We start from the raw sequence: 20,479 nt of genomic DNA on the forward strand, positions 1-20,479 counted from the left end.
GCTCCCATTCTGACTTCTAATTCACTGTACATCAAAGAAAATCAACTTGCTCTGACACACAGGACTATTCCCTTCAGTGATCAGGCAGGTGTTGAGGCCAGAAAGAGCGTATTTTCCACAGCCCTTTACCTTGTTTGATCACGGGTTACTTTTGATCTGACACTGCCCTCTCTCTAGTAATGACTTCCCCCTCACAGACCCACCTCACATCTGTCAGAAAGAATAAAGGGCATCGAACTGAGGCCTGACAACGCCGTGGGCCAGGCGATGGGCTGCCAACCGAATGTTCCCCAGCTCCCACAATTTCCAATTCAGTGTCTTTTGTTCTGGTAGGTACAGGGTTAGGTACCAATGACAGCAGAAAGGATTATGCACCAACTGTGAAACCAAGCCCTCTTGAATGTGTACCTTTTATCTCTGCTTCTTCATCTCCTTAAACGCTGCAGACTTCATGGTGGTTACTATGAAATACATATTCAACAAGCGCTAGAAAGTTTGTTTAAATCCCTCTCCAGGAGACAACAAAGGACACAATGTATTGTAATTCCACTATGCAGCTTTAAGGAAAAAATTTCAGACCCTGATGTGAGATTAGTAAAGGCCAGCTGTCAAAGAGCATGTTAATAGTAAATGAAACCACGAGGGTTTTACGAGGGCCACTGTTGAGTGGGTATTGCCATACACTGTCCAAGATGGAAAGGTCCCCAAAAACAATTCACATATTCACAAGAGACTATCATTTCAACTGTCAAATTACTGATTCTTATACTGATTTAGTGTAAGTTAGCACTGAAAAAAAGATCTTCTAGTCTTTTTTAAATAATGGGATGAGTATATGTAAACTTTTTTTAAGGCATTAAAAAAGGGGGCATCCATAATACTTCCAACAATAAAGATAAATTTTAAAAATAATTATTTTTAAATCCTAGAAAGTAGGAAAATCTGGTCAGATATCATGTTGGCATCATTTTAATAACAATTTTTCAACTGCCATTAAAATACTACATGGGTTCTTGAATATTCATCTATTAATAAACCTACCCTAAACAACACATGCACAATGACAGAGGGCTCACTATCAGGCATGCAGCAAAGGGATTTGCAGGAAACTGGTTTAACAGGCTTCTAAGATCACTTTCAAGGTTAAGTCACTATCTTTTATTTATTTTTTTAAGAAATAGGACTTTTCTTAACTTTTTAAAAGTAAAGTCAGAAGAAGGAAGAACACGACCAGTAAGATATGTATGCAAATTTAATGTACCTTTAATATAATGAATAAAAAATAATAATTAACCTTAGACATGTACAAATACAGAATCTCAAAGGTGGGAGTAAGCATTAGGGTGGTTACACGTTGATTTCAATAAATGGAGGAAATTTCAACAACAGCTGAAAAAGGTATGCCTTGACAGAAAGGGGAAAGGCACAAGTCTGAAGAATTAACCTGTGACACTGGGAAAATGTATATACTGGATTGAAAATGATTTACTACTATGGGAAAGACTGTATGTGACATATCTCCTATTCCTATACAGGCCAGCAACCAGTATAATTATATTCTTTTTTAAAAAAAAACTATTCTTGATTCTGTAATCTAAAAATATTATCCTATAAAGTATATATGAAAAAGTGTTATCGTTTTAAATAGACTTTAATATAGATGACTCCTATATACTTGGACTTTATGGAAGAAAGCCATCTAGGTCTACTAGGGAAAAAATCATTTCCATATTGAAAAAACACAAATTAATCCAAGGTTAAACAATATGGTTGGCTGAATCAATACAAGGCCAATTTTTTTTTTCCTTCAATCTTCCAAATGACAATCTTCTAAGAAAATGAAAAAACAAATAGCATTATTCTAACAAGATACGTATTTATGATTCTTTTTACTTTTTTTTTTTAAAGAGCAGTTATTTTGTTTTGTTGTGTTTTTTTTAAGTATATCTTTATTGATTTCAGAGAGAGGAAGTGAGAGGGAGATAGAGAGAGATAGAAACATCAATGATGAGAGAGTTGTCACTGATCGGCTGCCTCCTGCACGCCCCCTACTGGGGATTGAGCCCGAAACCCGGGCATGTGCCCTGACAGGGAACAGAACCGGATCTCCTAGATCCTAGGTCGATGCTCAACTGCTGAGCCACGCCCTACTGGGCTTTATGTTTCTTTTTAGATATTCTTTCTACAATTTTTGATTCTACAAAACTACTAGAACGTATTAAAGAAAAAATAATAAAATATATGGAACTTATTTATGATATTAAAAACTAAGAATTTTATGCAAAGTATTTTTAAAAACACCTATCAGTGTGATTTCTGCATGTTTTAATACTCTCAAAGCATGTAATTTCAATGTTCTAATGAAATTTTATATCAGATACACTTGGTGCACTTTGTTGGTACCAAGAAACCAAGATATGTACCAAATATTATACAGTGTTTATCTCTTTCTAAACTGCAACAATAAAATCAAGCTCTTCTAAATAAACTCAACCATATAGGCAAGCTGGTAACATTCATCTTTTCAAGAATCATGTGATTAAAGTATGACAAAAGAAAAAAAGACCAAATTCTTAGCAGTCCTTAGAGATTTTTGTTAGGGTTGTCTGAAAGCAGAAAAAAGGGAAAATGCATTGGTGGAAGCACTTAAATCAAATATCTTCAATGGGATATAAACCAAGACATGAAAATATATACCAGGTAATCTGCAATTAAAAAATGTTAGAGTCAAAGTTTCAACATTCACTTTTAAAAACTCATTTCATGTAAACTACTTAATTCTTGAGGAGGGCAGACTTATTTGGGATTTTACTTCCTCAAACTATCATTGCCATTTTTCTGGTATAAACACTAATGAAGCAGCTCTTGACACTGTTATAGAATGAGCCATATTTCACCAATTCAGTTGTTAACAAAATTTTAATCTCATGTCCTAAAAGCTATATTGTATGTACATGTCAAAGTATAAATAATCATATTAAAGTTACTGGCATGTGTCTCATTAAAAATGTTAATTTTTCAAGTTTTCTTCCTTATTGCAAAGAGAATTTTTCCAGAACTATAAACCCAAAGGACTTGAGTATAGGATGATTCATCTTTATTAACAGTCCTTTAGAGAAACTTCGGAATTTTTGTTCAAAAATATTTAATTTTTAAGATATCCTCCCTGGCCGGGTAGCTCAGTTGGCTGCAGCATCCTCCCCATATGTCAAGGTTGTAGGTTTGATCCCAGGTGAGGACACATACAAGAATCACCCAGTGAGTGTGTGAGTGAGTGGAGCAATACACCGATGTTTCTCTCCCCCCCATTCCTCTCTCTCAAACCAATAAATTAAAAAACATTATTTTAAAAAGAAGTCCTAACAACTAACCATGTAGCAAAACACTGACAAATATACAGTCAGTTACTACATATAGATTTTTTTTAAAAAGACATCATCATCCCCAATTTCAAGAAACTTAACATTACTAAACAAAAGCCTCGAAACTACAACAAATTATCAATGGGTTAATAAAATACAGTTAAATACACGAAGCAGACAGAATACTAGAAAGTAATAAATGTGGTAAAATTTTTAATGTTTGACAAAAAATATTTAGCTGAGCTTGAAGGCAATGAACACATAATGGAAGATAGCAAAATGGTAAGAGAAAATGAAGAGTAAATGTACTAATTAAAAATGAAATAAGAATAGAGACTAGTAATTGAAAAAATCTTTGAAGTTTGTTGGGCACTACAGATTTCTGAAATGAAGAAAGGAGTATTTTTAGCAAAAGGATTCCTGCAAGAGCATTCCTGGATGTGGATAGGCTGAAAAGTCAATCTTTGGAAATCTCTTGGGTCATGACTAAATTTCAGAGGAATATACAATATATTTGTACCTTCTACACTATTTTCCATTAATAATCTTCACTCATAAGCTTAAAACAATTGTAACTGAAATTATAATAGATTACATAATGGAAATGTCTATAATTATATGATATATAATACTTATTACTATATCAATGGAAAAGAGGTATACAAAATTGTGTGTATATAAAGTTGTGCCCTGCAGCAACTAAAATACATGAAATATCAAACTACTTAAATTTTATCTTCAAATATTTAAAGTTAACATTAACCTAGTCAAAAGACATGAAAAGATATTGCTGATTCCCCATTCAGGGAATCTACAAATCACCTAATTCTACCATGTTCAGAGGAGTCAAACTGAAAAGCCAGCATAACATGATACAAATAATTTTATAACCTATAGGCATTCATATTTGCATTTAAACAACAATGAATATAAATATATATCTTCTTTACTTTATCAAAGATATATTTAATAATATTGAATGTCAATTGTAATTTTTAAAAAATTTTAATTTTATAGATATATTCAATAAGAGAAAAACAAGTAAGAATAACCACTCTAGCAGAGTTCAAACAGAAGGACTCTGATTTAAAATTATCTTTATTTCTATTACAAATTCTCAATATATTCATTTATATGTCATACTAAAGTGAATCATAAACACATATTTTATGTCCATGAAAACCCGATAATAGACACTACAAATTTTCTACTCCCAAAACACTCCTGAAGTAACCCACTTCTATCACATTTTAGAAACCAAAAATACCAAAGTGCAACACTAAAGAACAAGACTATATTGATCTTGTCTGCAACCTAAATGCGGCTACACAAAATAAGATGGCATAGAAGGGTTTAAAAAGAAATAAATATCAAAGTAGAACAGATTTCATCTTTCACCTGGCTTTTCAACTTCTCAGCTACTAAAAACCAGAAGATTCAATCCAAGGAAAAGAATTTAACCCAACACTCTCATATCTATTCATCCTTCAACTTATTGCCCAGGGGGCAACTTCATGTCAGACCTTTAACAAGAACTTCAAGGAAAACAGAAAAGGAAGCCAACCTAGGTAACAAACAAGCAAAATCTGCCACAAGAATAGGAACGGTACTCACCAAACAGGATGCCTAGATGGGAGCAAGACATGCTTAGCTTTTGCCTGAAGAGAAGATCACCTGGTGACAGCCCAAGAGGCACAGCATTGCATGATAACATATTTTTTTATAATAACTACAAGAAAATGCTAGAAAAGAAGCATCCTATCACCAGGAAGCCAGATGCAACTACAGTTTATAAACGATATTCAGAAAGACAACTCTTAAAAATAAAACAAAGCAAAACTAATTTTTCTCCTCTTAAGCCTACCCATTAAAATAATAAATGGTATTAAGTCTTGGATAGTCTAAGACTCATTACTGTAAGTAAAGAAAAATATAAGCCAAAATTTCTCCCTAGATCCAAACAATACATCTCACTTAGTGACTGACAGTCCAGAAAGGTAGCTGAAGAATATGTGCTCATAAATGACAGACTTAACATACTCCCAGCATCCCACTGCCAGCCAATCTTATAAAATTTCTACCTACTAAGTCTAAAGACTTGGCTCTTTATCTCAACCAACCATCTCCTATTGCCAACACTTGAGCACAAAGCCAGAAACAGTACTTATGTCTGAGATAATTTGATTTGCTCCAAATCTCTTTCTGATTTTTTTAGCATGCAGTCACAAAAGAAAGTAAACAAAATTATATATGTTTTAAAATATATATATAATATATACACACATATATAAACTATAGAATATTTAAGTAGAATATAAGACCAGCAAAAAAACTCCAACACTAGGAATAAATCTAACTAATATAATTAGGCAAATATGCTAGGTAAAACAAGTAATGAATTCCAAAGAAAAATTATTTGGATATTACCTAAGTTACTGCCTGCCCTCGACTTTACTCTGTTACACAGGGGAAGAAAACACATGCACACACGTTCATTCTTTACGATTTTCTATGCTTTTCAAATGATAGAATACAATTCATTTATGTTTTTAAAAAACCAGGATACGTAGTAGATACAAAAGATACCCATAGGAGAAAGACACCAATAGATCAAAAAAGAGAGTGAGAGGTCAACCTTTAGTAAAGAATATAAATGAGTAACATATTTATTTTTCATACTGAAAAATCTGCCAAGTAACATTTTAACATTTTTTCAATGTATTTGTCTGCCAAGTAACTTTTGTCCTTAAAGTGGATCTTTCAAAAATCACTTCAATAAAATAAAACCAATTTTACTGATAAGAAAGTACAAGTCAATGTAATTTTGACAAGAATAAAAATTATGTTCCAGTTTATCAGAACTGTATGTTGTTAAAAACAACTGCCCTAAAAACTACTCCTTGAGTATATTAATGACAATGGCTGGGTAAATCTGATGCATAAAAAATGGCATCACTCATACAGTAACTTCTAAGATCAAAGAAATTCACTTACCAGAAAAGTCAAAAAACTACTGACTCTGCATCTTTTAGCTATTTTTCAACCCTTTATTTATATAATCAAATTCATCTTCTTTTCAAAGCAGTTCCCAAAATACTTGAAGAAATACATTTTTAAAGGCATGTTCAGGTCTGTCATAAGCCATTTGTCACTAAACTAACATTTACTGAACATCTATTATGTGCCAACAGGAGGAGTGGGATAAAAAGACAACTAGATTCCTTCCTGCCCTCAAAAGAGTTGACAATCTATCAGAAAGAAACACCTGTGAATCATGATCTCAATTACTCAGGACAATTTGTCATGATCTAGTAATAATTTGAAAGTATACATATCTTAGCTCCCTATAATTACATTTTTAGGTATATATCCTGGAGAAATTCTTACAAATAAGCACGAGAGACTTGCACAGGAATTTTCCTGCAACACTGCCTATGATGATAAAGCACCAGCAGCCATCTAAATCCTTCAATAGGGAATGAAGAAGCAAGACAAATATACACATATAGAACACTAACGGTTAAAAAAGATTAATTAGATATTCATTATGCTGGACCTCAAAAACAACTTAAAAGAAAAAATTCAAATTACACACTGATATTTACTTTGTGAGACCAGATATTTAACCAGATAACATCAGACATAAACTGTATGTGATGACAAACTAAACAATACAACATTATTGTTCATGATGTCACGTATGTTAAAGATGTTTTAATGTTTAAAGCATTTTGGATCATCATAGTAGTTGCCTCTAAAGGCATAAAATGAGATGACACTGGATGCAAAACAACAGAGACCTGCAGTTTACTTGCTTACCCAGCTGAAGGAGAAACAAATTAACAAAACGTGAGTAACTGTCCCTGTCTGGGTAACAGGCGTGCAGGTTTTATTACTCTTTCTAGTATTCTGTATTTTCCCTAATTTCTCAAAATTTAAGAAATAGCTTAAAAACCCAAACCTATGATCCTGTTTCACATTTGATGAAATCCCACACTATAATCCCCGTTATCTAGAGACATCCAAATCCCTCAGCATAAGACTCAAGAAACTTAACAACCTGGTCCCTACCTTCCTTTCCCCTCCCCACCCTGCCTATAGAGCTAATCTCACTGCAACACACACCACTTATTAAACATTCCACCTATTTTCCTGATGCCTGTCTTTGTTAATGCTGTTTCTCCCAACTGCAATCACTCTTCCCAAAAAAAATGTTGCTTGCTTCACAATCATCATATCCTTATATATCATTCAAGACCCGGTTCAAACATCACCTGCTATTTATAGAATTCCTGATTCCTCCCTTACCTTTCACATAAGTAACTATTTTTATAATTGGCACTTCCATAGCACTTAAGCCTGGACCAACATCTCCTCTCTTTGGCAGTATAAGTCTTTTTTAATTTCTCAACTCCTCTCATATGTGCCTGGCACGTAGTAGGTACTCAAATGTTAACTAAACTGAATGATCATTTGAAATAGTGTAAAGGAACAGAGTAGAAAGTTAGTTCATTAATCCATCAAAATTTCTTTAAATATGCTGGACAAAAACGAAATAGTATTAGCAGCTGAATCCTAATTTCACAAAAAATATAAAACACTATGACTTTGCAAAGTACAAATTTTTACATAAAGAATACAATTCTATTAAAGTTAATTATGTTCATATTTGTAAAGGATTAAGATCAACATTAAACACTATCTTGAAGAGAGTTTTCTGCTTTGATAATTTTACTAATTTTCCCAGAAAAGATTTTAATATATCTCCATTGGTACTCACTGCTTCCCCTGAAGTCAGCTGTCATCCTAGCAAAAAGATCTGCTCATGCTAATAATTAACTCCTTCCTCTGATGTCTCACACTACCTGTCAGTGTTTTAACAGGACATAATGCCGTTTGGAAATTACTGCTTGGTTCAGTGACACATGGATTAGCCCCCTCTGTAATTATCCATGCAATCAAAGGGGCTTGGGGACAAAGGTTTGGGAATCTAAACAGATCTGGGTTAGAATCTTAACTTTGACGCTTATTTGTTGTTACTTAATTTCTCTAAGCCTCAATTTACTCATCTGTAAAATGGAGTCAAAATAAGCTACCGCACATGGTAGTTGTGAGGATTAATTACGTAAAATTGCATAGTGCCTAGTATACTATAAATAATCGATAAAAGGTAACTACTATTAAATATTTTTTAAAATCAACAAATGACAGCAAAATCCTGAAATGTAGTGCACAACAATTAAATGAAGTTCAGTATCTTTAGGTCCCCTTCTTTAGAGTGCCACATTCATGCATCACTGTTCACTGGAAACTACCACTCTGTGTGCAAGTAAATGCCTTATCCATTAAGAAGGGAAGGGTGTCCTGGCCGGAGTGGCTCAGACGGTTGGGCGTCGGCCTGTGCACCAAAAGGCTGCTGGTTCAATTCCCGGTCAGGGCACGTGCCCGGGTTTCAGGCTCAATCCCTAGCACAGGGTACGCAGGAGGCAGCCGCTCGATGTTATGCTCTCACATCGAGGTTTCCCTCTCCCTCTCTGGTCTTCTCTCTCTAAAAATCAATAAAAATAGTTAAAGAAAGGGAAAAAAAAGAAGGGATGGGGCAATGAAAAAGAATATCTACCCTGGGAGGCTTTAGAAGCTGAAGTTAAAACGGAATCCCTCACAAATGTAAATTATTTATATCTGAGATTACAAGTAAACTCACTTGGGAATGCTTGAGAAATAAGATATCAGGAGTGTAGGAGGAAAACTGAGGAGAGGACCTAATCCTTCAGTGTATGAACTTTGAGTGGGAAAGTAAGAGAGTGGGGAAACACAAGCCTTCCTATAATGCTGAATTAACTACTGCTATTCACATAACCCAGCCGACTACCACCCTACTTACTTAGCTACTGCAAGAGTCTCAAATCACAGCAAGCAGCAAAGAAGAATTAAACTGCAGGTAAGCTAATGGGTTAAATAAGAACACAACAGGTGATATTAGGCACTAACACAGCCCAATTCAAACTGGTGGCTCCAGAAAGCAAACTCTGGTAGGGAGAGGAAGAAAAGTAACCCTTACTGAAGATGTCTTATATTTGGGACCACGAAACACATTTGGTACTTTCCCTCTTAATCTCATTTAGTCTGATTCTCACAAGAGCATGTCTGAAGTAGTATTATACCCTTTATGCAAACACACACAAAATTTAAGGTAACCCAAATCACATGAGTAAGAAAAACTGCAGGATCAAGGCAGGAATGGAGTTCAGTTTGATTCAAACATGATATTTGCCTCAATCACCCCTTAAATGCTTCCAACCTGGAAGAAGAGAGCCTAGAGGTGAATTCAGATCCTGTGTCATCTGTGTAAGCTTCCAAAGGATAATAAAATTAAGAGCAATAAAAAACGTTACAAATAATGTTGCAGCAGCAGCCAAAGGACTCTAGGAGATGTCACAGAATTATAATACTAGTAAAATAACAATTCACCAGGAGGTTGAAATAAAATAAAAGGTCACAATTAACTTTCAGGAAATCAAGTCTTAATCAGGAAACATTTAACACTTCCCTAAAACTTTCTAAAATCTATTCATAATACGTTACTACTTTCTTGATAATTCAGAAATCTATACTAGTTCACAACTCAACTCTACAAAGTAGAAGATATTTTAAAAAACAAATACATACAACACATACAGACCTAGTATCAGATATGATGACCACAGGACTGAGGATAGAAGCTATTCTCATAATAATTCATAAAATCCTAGTAAAGTACTTTAAAACATCAGATTGGATAACAAATGACAAGATAATCTATCTGGCCCCATCATTTTACAACTGAATTAAAAACTGCCCAAAGAGCTCCTCTGTCCAAAAAGTAAAAAAGCAGAGAGAATATACTTAATGAGGTCCCTAGGTTATCAATAACTATACCCACAAACTAAATATGCTTTTAAAATAACCTAGAGTAAGTATTGCAGAGAAGTGATATGAAAGCTATCACTAGAAGCAGGGAAACAGCGTATACAATATACTAGATCCTCACTGTAGCTGTGTTCCTCAAGTCTATTTCTAGATTCTATACAAGAGTTTTATAGTGAACGCAAAATACATCCATATAGGCGCATGGCACCTGTCTAACTCGAAAATGACTAAAACAGAAACTCATTCTCTTTTGGAAAGATTTTAGATGTAAATCCTCCATTCTTTGTCTCGCCATAATTCATTTGAGCCTTAAAATGTCAAGTCACTGTCCTCAATTTCCACCTGAATAAAAGTTTTCCCTCTGGTAAACACAGGAATCCTTCCACTATTCTCAAGTTTATCTTACCTAAATCAGTGTCACAAATAAGCATGTTTGAGTATCTTGCTACCTTGTGTAAAATAGCAAGTTCATCTTTTAACATTCTAGCTGCAACTAATAATTCAAATCATTTTAATAAAAAAAATTTACCATTAAAACCACCTAAAGAACAAAAATTAAAAATACACCATAATATCTGCAGAAACTATGTACAAGCATTGTATCTTTACAGTTATATTAAGGACACAAAAAAGATGTCACTGAAATGTACAAAGACAATGCTGCCACCTAAAGGCCAAAATATAACATGGGGGGAAAAGTATATTCAAATACTGCCAATGTATAAAAACAACCAATTTGATATTTTAAAGTCAACAAAGTTTATATTTAAATAAAAACACTATGCTATGATGCTATATAGACTACATAATGAAGCTCTAAAACTTTTGAAAAAATTCAATTTAATAAGAGAATTAGCAAAATAATTTGGCTAATGATTAATATTTACAGAAGTTAAATTCTATTGGCATCCTTTCAGACACAGTATTCTCCTAACTATTTCTATTAGTTATTAATTCAAAATATATGTCCTATTTAACCATGTCTATATTTCCTGTTTGTAATGATATATACAATATAAATTATATATCTGCATAAATATTATTTGCCTTTAACCAGACTACTATCATTTCTATTTACCCTATTTAAAATATTCATTGTTAAATGACTAATAATAACACTTATCAGAGTTAATCCAACTACTTAAAACTGTAGTTTTGCAAGTAATTAAAATATTCTCCTTATTTCATAAATTCCAAAAACACGAAGCAAAGTTCCTGTGGAAGGTGAGTTATGAGTAACTCAACCATCCAATATAAAGAGTTCAAAGCATTCTCAATTTCCCTAAGAGCCTTAAACTGAAGAAAAAGAAAAAAAACTTTATTAAACTGAACTGTCTTTAATATCTGGCTAAAGTACTTCAAATTTCCAATAAAGTCAAATACTTACTAAATAAGCCTATATACACAACTGATTCCCTTGGTATTTAAGTATATAACAACTTTTTAAAGGACCACAATATCAGGGAAAACCTAATGTGAATATAACCAGAGCCTTCAAAACATATACAGTTAAATTACTTTGGGAAACCGCTAGCTAAAAATTTTAATGTGTCAAGAAAAATGTTCCTCTGTGTTTACTCAACAAGAAAACAAATAATATTCACTAAAGAAATATTTCCATTATGTGATGAATACAAAAATTTTAAGTTGGGATCACCATCCTTTAATTTATCTTGAGTATAAAGCGGAAACGAACAGACAACAAATATAATCATAGCCTCATAAAGACTATGACTTTTCATGTGTCAGAGTTTGTACTGAACAATTTAAGGACATTATGTCATTTAATCCACAAAGCCACAACATGCAAAAAAGTCAAGTATCAACCTCATTTGCAAATGAGGCTCAGAGAGCTTAAGTAACTTTCCCAGAGTCACAAAGCAAGTAAGTGGATACCAGGATTCAAAACCTCAGTCTCTCTAACCCAAAAGACCTACTCCCGCTACAAGATCATAGCGCCTCAGGAGTAATTATTAAGTTTATATTAAATGTAGGAAAGAGAAAAGTAAAATATTTTTACTATGTAATTTCAGAGACAAATATAATTCTGTGTGGTAATAAAAGCATTTACTTTTAATTCACAGTGTTTCAACTTTTCTAACTGGAATCTTTTAAAACAGTATTATCTCACTTGAATTGATGATGCTTCTGGAAAACTTTCAAAACTTACATTAATATATAAGATATATTTATCAAATTTTACAAACTAACTCCAAGGGGCCACAAAATGATCTCTTTATTTTGGGGACACAATTAAAAAGCAAGTCTTCTTTGTAAATATGCAATATATTCAAGACCGCCTTGCCTATTTTACAGTGCATTTTTTTTCAGCATTGAAAACTCTACCAGCACCTCCCTAGTGACAACTTTTTCTGTTAACCTGTACTATGTATCTATTAAATTGAAATTAAATGGATTTGGAATATTATTGAGCCCTAAAAAAAGAAATGAAGCTCTGTCAAATGCTACAACAGGGATGAACCATGAAAACACTATGCAAAGCGAAAGCTAAACACAAAGAAAGCGCGTGTGGTGTGAGTCAAGTGATGTGAAACGTCTGAAACGGGCAAACCCAGAGATAGAAAGCAGACCGCTGGTTGCCAGGGGCTGAAGGAAGCAGGGAGTGGGTACTGATGGGTAATGAGCATAGGGTTTCTGTCTGGGGTAATGAAAATATTCTAGAAGTAGTGATGATGATTGCACAACTTTGTGAATATACTAGAATCATGGACTTGTACATTTTAAAAGGGTGTGTTTTATGATATGTGAATTGTATCTCAATAAAATAAAATTAAATGGCTTTAAATATATTACATATAATACATTCGGTGTGAATAAGTTACACAGGTGTATGCTTGAAATATAAAATTTGTGTAATTACCAAGACTATCTGCCTCACCTTACTGAATCCCATTTTCACCACACTTAGTGAAAGGCTCTGTTTTGCAAGTGTACATCTTCCTGAATATTAAAAAATCCTTACTATCCAGAATTATGACAATCTCTAGGAGAGTAAGATGAAACTACCACCACAAACTTGTTTTACAACTAAAATTTTTTTTCCCCAATACACCTGAGTTAGTGGCTGTCATGCAAGTGCCACATACAAGCACCTACACAGTTAGAGGATCAATTCGTAAAATTATTGTTTTAAGAGAATTCTTGCTATTAAGTAATATTTGTCTCTAAACCACCAAAAATAATAAGCAGAAGAAAATATATAAGCTAAGTTATAAGGAATTCAAAGGTCGGGAACAAAATCAAAAGTACAAGGATGATATAAGTACTTACTAATTTGTTTTCCTGCATGTATATTCTCTGTAATTTCAGACAGCCCTTAGCTATGACGATCATGCCTTCATCTGAGATCTTGTAACACTGGCCGAAATGAATATCTTTGAGTTCTCTGCATTTTGAGCCCAGCTGTGAACAAAGAGATATGGCTAAATGCTTATAAAATAACAAAGGTAACATATTGTCTAGTGAAATTTCCATACAATTTTTTAAATAGCCATACCAAAGTTAATTGTTTATAAACAACTTTTACAATAAAATAGAAGCAATCTATAATTTTTAAAAGTATTGTGTAAGCCTTTCCACCTTCTCATCTATTTCCTTGCTTCAACGCCCTCACACTATATGCCCACCTAAATGCCTAGATTGCTTAACACTTCAAATTCACATCTTCATTTCTTGAGTCTTTATATCAGTTACATCAAGTGGGACACTGGTCCAAGGAATAAAACAGAGGTCCAAGAAGTGAAACAAAGTGCCAGTGAGTGAAAGAATTTAATTCATGAGATTCTAGTTCTACTGCTGACTGCTCCAATTAATCATTTCTTTCCTTCGGCTCAATTACTCTGTGAAAAAGAAAAAAGTCTGAATATGCTACAACTAAATATTCTAATTAGAGTGCTTATCCAATTTACACACTATAGTGCATACACTAAAAATAAAAAGACTAGTGATTTCCTGACTGAAATCCCAACTGTACCTTAAATAATTAATGAACAAGCACAATGTTCCCATTTTTTAAAAAAGTAAGTATCACAAAGAACAAAGTATATGTATTTCTTTTCAAAATCCACAGTGGAGATTAGGTTATCAAAGCAAACTCTAAGAAACTTACTTTAGTAACAATCTGTATATCAAAAATTAGCCAAAAGTTACATAAAAACCATAAAACCCAGTGTTGGCAAGGGTTCAAAGTATGCTAATAACCACTGGTAAGAGTGTAAATTAATAACAAACATTTTCCTGAAGGGCTACTTACCATAAATTTTAAAAACTATTAAAATGTGCCTGGAAAATGCATGATTCCGTTTCTAAATATCTACTAAAAAATTAACTAAAGAGGGATAGATAATTGGATAGATAACAAAGTAAGCATACTAAAATATTAATTATATAATCTAAGCAGTGGATATATAAGTGTTGATTGTAATATTTAAATTTTCCACATAGTTAATTTTTTCATAATAAACTGTTGGAATAATTAACTAAGGATGTGTTGGTAAGATTTATCTATACGAAATTAGAAGAAAAAAATTTTTAAAAGCTTAAGAATTAGGGTACTTTCATAAAATTAATATATAGCCATTAAAATCAAAGTAAAAACAAAAATTAAAATTTAAAATTTTACATGTTTTTATAGTATAATCCAATTTTATAAACACATTGTGCATATTTAAATATACATATAGGTATATGTATATAGAAAAGAAACTAAAATATACAACAAAGTGTTAACAGTGGTTAATCTAATTAATGCAATAATGGGTGTTTTTTTCTTTTCTGCCTACCTCACATTTTTAAAAAAATAGCCATTACTATTATAATAAAATCTTTCAAGTTCTGTTTCAAGTACTGATAATATAAAAAGGTAAGGGACTTCAGTTACTTTTATAGGAGTGGTAATATATATAAGCTAGGTATTTTTTATTATTATTGATTTTAGAGAGAGGAAGAGAGAGAGAAACGTCAATGAGTTGCCTTCCGCATTCACCCCCACCAGGGAGAACCCTCACCCTGGATATGTGCCCTGACCGGGAACCAAACCTGCCACACTGGACACTCCTACCAACCTAGCCACACTGGCCAGGGCAAACTATGTACTTTAATATAGGCTCCACTATCACCAATTACACATTCCACTAGATCTATAAACTCCATAAAGATAAAAGTCTGTGTGTTTTGTTAATTAATGTATCCCTGGTGCATGCCCCGTCTTACACTTGGTTGATACTTAGTAAATATTTGCTGAATGAATGAAGGTTGATCAGGATTACACACTATACAAGCCATTTTGAAAAATGTGGACAAATCTAGGAAACCATGATTATGATCTCATAATATTTCATTTAATTCAGGAGTTCTAAATTGGGTCCACGGGTAGAATTCAGAGATTCCAGAAAAGTGAATAAAAAAAAGAGTACATTTTTATTTTTACACTGTCTTCTAAATGAACTTTAGCCTTTCTATCACTTATTAATGTAATCCAAAAAAAATCGTAGTATTTAGCAGTACATGGGACTTGGTCAACAACATAAGTCAAAGACAATTTCATATAATATCACTCCTGTTGCAGATACAATGAAATATCATTTTTGCTCATCAGTATTCATCATGTTCCTTGGATCCGCATCTTATAATGCTTTAAAAAGCATATATATTTCTAGAACAAATGTACAATGGCACATTACTCAAACCTGAGAAAGCTGAATCCAAAGCCAATTGTGGGGAAAGCTCAGAAGCAACTTGATAATCATTAGGGAGCTCCCAACAGGCTCACACATGTCTGGCCATGAGGACAAGGGCGGTGCTGAAACCACAGGATTCTTGAAAGCCTGCCTTAGAAGTAGTTAACCACTCAGGTCATCTCCCATTACTGCACAGCCTGACCCTGCCCACTTTCCCACCAGAACGAAAGACCTGAGTTCACTGGGGGGAGTAAAACAGGGTTTTCGGACTGAGATACACCACATTGCTGAAAATGTGGGCACGACGTGAAAGTTTATATAGTGAATATGGAAGAATTCACACAATTAATTCTATAAAATGTTCTAGGGTAAAAGGCTGTAGACCTTCCAGACTGAAAGGCCTGACTCACGTGTCCAGCACAAATGACAAAAGTAGATCCATGGTAAGGCAAATCATCATAAAATTTCAGAATTATGAGTGTAAGATAAGATTTTACAGACTTCCAGAGAGAAACAGATTTCATACTAAGGATTAAGAATTTTTTTAAATGCATCAAAATTCTTAACAACACTGAAAGAAAATCACAGGTCAATGCCATCAAATTCTAAAGAAAAATTACTTCAAACTAGAATTCTATACTCAGAGCTATCTGCACTAATCACCACTATCCCAACCACAACTGTCCTGATCTTCCAGAATTTCCAGGCACTCAAGAGTCTATCATTACACCCAGTGTATTTCCAAATTTTGCTGATGTGTTCAAATATCTCTGTGCTGCACCCATCCGTCTATCATCCACAGAAAAAACATTCAGAGGGCATCAACCAAACTCTGTAAGAATACCGCTGTTAATGTGCCCTGAATTTAACAAAATTAGTCCTGTATCTAAAAACAGTAGTGGTAGCCCGGTCAGCGTGGCTCAGCAATTAAGCATTGGCCTAGGATCCAGGAGACTGCAGCTCGATTCCTGGGCAGGGCACATGCCCAGGTTGTGGACTCAATCCCCAGTAGGGGGCGTGCAGGAGGCAGCCGATCAATGACTCTCTCATCACTGATGTTCCTCTCTCTCTCCCTCTCCCTTCCTCTTTCTGAAATCAATAAAGATATATTTTTTAAAAATTAAAAACAGCAGTAGTAGTACAACTTCTAAATACATCATTCTCTATCCAGGAAGAGAGTGTGAAAGACATTGTAGCTCTGTCCCTGCCAAAATGGAGAGGTCTTGCTTGGTAAGAGTCCTGGCCTCCAGCTGAGACACCAAACAGGTGGTACAACAGAGTAAGAACCAGGCCCTTGAGTAAGGCCTAAGCTAGACCATCCAAATTAGAGAGGTTTGGGAAAGACCTTGGGTTTTTCATAGATCTACCATATAAAGCATAAAACTGAGTGTAAACAAGACCAAGATGATCATCCAGTAATTGCAATGTCTTTTTTAATTAAAAAATCAATGTCTGGTTTCCAGACCAGCACGTAAAGAACTTAGAAGCTGCCACTCCATCCTAATAACAAATAAAAAGCTGAACAAACTAAAAAATCAACAACTCTTCTTATATCCATTGGAAAATAGGTTATGGGAACACCACTGCCACCAAAATTGAAGAGAGAAAAAAGTTGATGCACAGAATCACCACCTGCCGGAGCAGAAACCAGCTAGAACAGACCTCCCTCCGCAGGGACCAGTGCCAGGGCAGGAAATCCTCAACTGTAATTGATCTGTATCAAATAAATAATTTACCCCCATTTTATCCTAGCAAAAATCAGTACCTAAGGAATCTACAAACACCTCAAAATTACCTCCATAATACTTTCCACCCTACCAAGAACACTCTGAAATGCTAAGTAATCATCAGATAAGAATACCTGACTGGCTGATGTGGACTGGATGTATATCACCACCCACCTTGGTTAGATACCGAGAAACTGCTGCCTGAGGGCCCTGCCCGGTAAAGGAGGTTATCAACTTTGTGGAATTTGAGCTCCAACAACAGCTCTCCATTCACACTCAGCCTGTACTTCATTGCTACTTGTACCTGGCACTCTACAGTCCTAACTCTCATTCTAAGTGAAGACCCAAGTAAATGGGTGACCTAAAACACAGAACCCCAGTATGTCATTTTAAGATGTTCTGGATTTTTATCAGTACCAGTCTAGTATCTGGTTCCCTAGGAAAAGTACAAGCCAGATGCCTAGTAATAATAGAAATTCTCCTCTAAGTCAAGAACATCATGTCAAGGGCACCCACCAGTCAACCCAGGAAGAAAGTGTTTAAGGAAAAGGGTGTTGGCAGCCACGTCACTTAAAAGAAGCCAGCCGGGCCTTGGTGGGTAGCCCAGTTGGTTAGAGCGTCGTCCTTGATATGCCAAGGTGTGTGTTCAATCCCCCATCAGGGCACATACAAGAGGCAACCAATGAATGCATAAACAAGTGGAACAATAAACTGATGTTTCTCTTTCTGCCCACCCCCCAACCCCGCCCCTGGCCTCCTCTCTCTAAAATCAATAAATAAAAATTTTTTAAAAAAACAAATCAAAACACTGACCTTGGCCAGGTGGCTCAGGTGGTTGAGCATTGTTCCACACACCAAAAGGTTGTGGGTTCAATTCCTGGTCAGGGCACATACCTAGGGTGTGGGTACAATCCCTGGGTGGGGCACATACTAGAGGCAACTAATCAATGTTTCTCACACTTTTTTCTCTTTCTTTCCCTTCCTATCTCTCTAAAATCAATTTTTTTAAATCAAAACATTAAAAAAAGAAGTCAGTCCATCCACCCAGTAAGCCATGGTTCATTTTGGCAGTAAACTGTAAATGAACCAGAATAAATAAATACACTAGGAAATGGACTGTCCTTGATTTATCATTTTCTTTACAATAATTATTCAAGATTATTACAAATTTACTCAAAAACATCCAAAGGTATTTTTCAAACTTTTCTATAAAATGTTGGGAGGTGATTTTCCCAGCATCTCAAATTTTAATTAAAATTTTGCACACTACCCTCGAGAATTTACAAAAGAGAATCTGTCTTAAGAAGCCATCTGTTGTTACTGGGTTATTTTTATAATAAAACAAACACCTTAGGAAGAGTATACTTCCGTCAACAAAGAAGCTGGACAACTGAAACCACAACATGGTCCCACTGGAATAAAAACAAGAATTAGTCTTCCAATGTCACATGAAAGCTGCTCAAAACCAGTATTAAGAAAATATTTTTAAAACACCAGGTGTGCCACCTTCAATAGAAAAGCTGTGCCTTTTACTTTTCTTTTCCAATCTGTCATCACTAGAACTAATACAGACACGAAAACAGTGAATTAAACCCAACCCACACCTTCTAGTAACTTCACCCAATTATGTTAACTGCTCATGTTTGTAAAATTATAAACATGGAAATTTTAGAATTGGATTCGTTCGTTTCATCACGTGTAGGAGAGTAGCAGAGACTGAGAAACGGAAGGAAGCAAAGCTAATTTTTCAAACTGCCACTTTAAGGACTTGAACTTGAATCTTTTTCCTAGATGTGTATTGTTCAACTCTGCCTTGTTTAAAGACTATTCCGTTCCATACAATGAGCTCCCAAAATATGTGCCAATACTATTTTTTAAGTTATATTGGCATGGTGTACAATAAAACAGAGTAAATAAAAATTCAAAACATATACAAAAAAAATCATTTGATGAATCTCTTAGACACTGAAAAGACATTTAATTTCTTAGAAAAACAACAAAAATGCTACTTTAGCACCAATACACAGAAAGCTTTGTTACTTATTACTAATGTTTAAGAAAATACTGTGATTAAAACTTCTTAACTTTAAAAACACAGGAAGCTACCAAGGGTCCATGAACAAATGAATGGGGAGGGGGATGTGGCTTATACAGACAATGGAATATTATTCTGCCATAAAAAGGAATGCAATTCTGACATATGCCACAACATACATGAACCTGGAAACAGTATGATAAAATAAGGCAGGCACAAAAGAATTAACATTGTATGATTCCACTTACATGATGTACCGGGAATAGGCCCAGAATTCACAGAGACAGAAATTCAGAACAGAGTTTACTGGGGAGTGGGGGAAGAAGGCCAGGGGACTAGGAAGTAATTGCTTAATCGATATGGAGTTACTATTTGAAATGATGAAAAGTTCTGGAAGAGGATATTCATGATGGTTATACAACATTATAAATGTACTTAATGACAATGAATTATACAGTTAAAATGGTTAAAATGACAAATTTCATGTATATTTTACCACAGAAAAATCAATAAATTGAAATAGCAAATGTCACTAAAACTTGAGGGGGGGGGAACTGACAAATGACAGTGTGATATTTGTTCCCAAACCTGTTTTTTCTCATTGTAACTATAACATAGTAAATAGTAAATAAACAGATCTGAATGAGAAGGAAAAAGAAAGCTGAAATTTACTAATACAACATGTGTTTTTGTGCCATTTTAATTTTAGAAGATGCATACAGAGACTATTTCTAGAAATTTCTACAG

The 20,479-nt window shown here is 34.3% G+C and overlaps 1 protein-coding gene across 3 annotated transcripts in view; it reads right to left on the minus strand.

The window, feature by feature from the left end:
* The window catches only part of FBXL17 (F-box and leucine rich repeat protein 17), a 503,612-nt gene that overhangs the window by 460,388 nt on the left and 22,745 nt on the right, over positions 1 to 20,479 (minus strand). For all 3 annotated transcript variants that reach the window (XM_087815480.1, XM_016221967.2, XM_087815479.1), the window contains exon 4: positions 13,563 to 13,694. In XM_087815480.1, the coding sequence (XP_087671606.1) occupies positions 13,563 to 13,694 (132 nt within the window). The remainder of the gene's footprint in view (positions 1 to 13,562; positions 13,695 to 20,479) is intronic.

Source organism: Miniopterus natalensis, chromosome 3 (assembly GCF_054644295.1).
Source record: "Miniopterus natalensis isolate mMinNat1 chromosome 3, mMinNat1.hap1, whole genome shotgun sequence".
In the NCBI taxonomy this organism is placed as follows: domain Eukaryota; kingdom Metazoa; phylum Chordata; class Mammalia; order Chiroptera; family Miniopteridae; genus Miniopterus; species Miniopterus natalensis.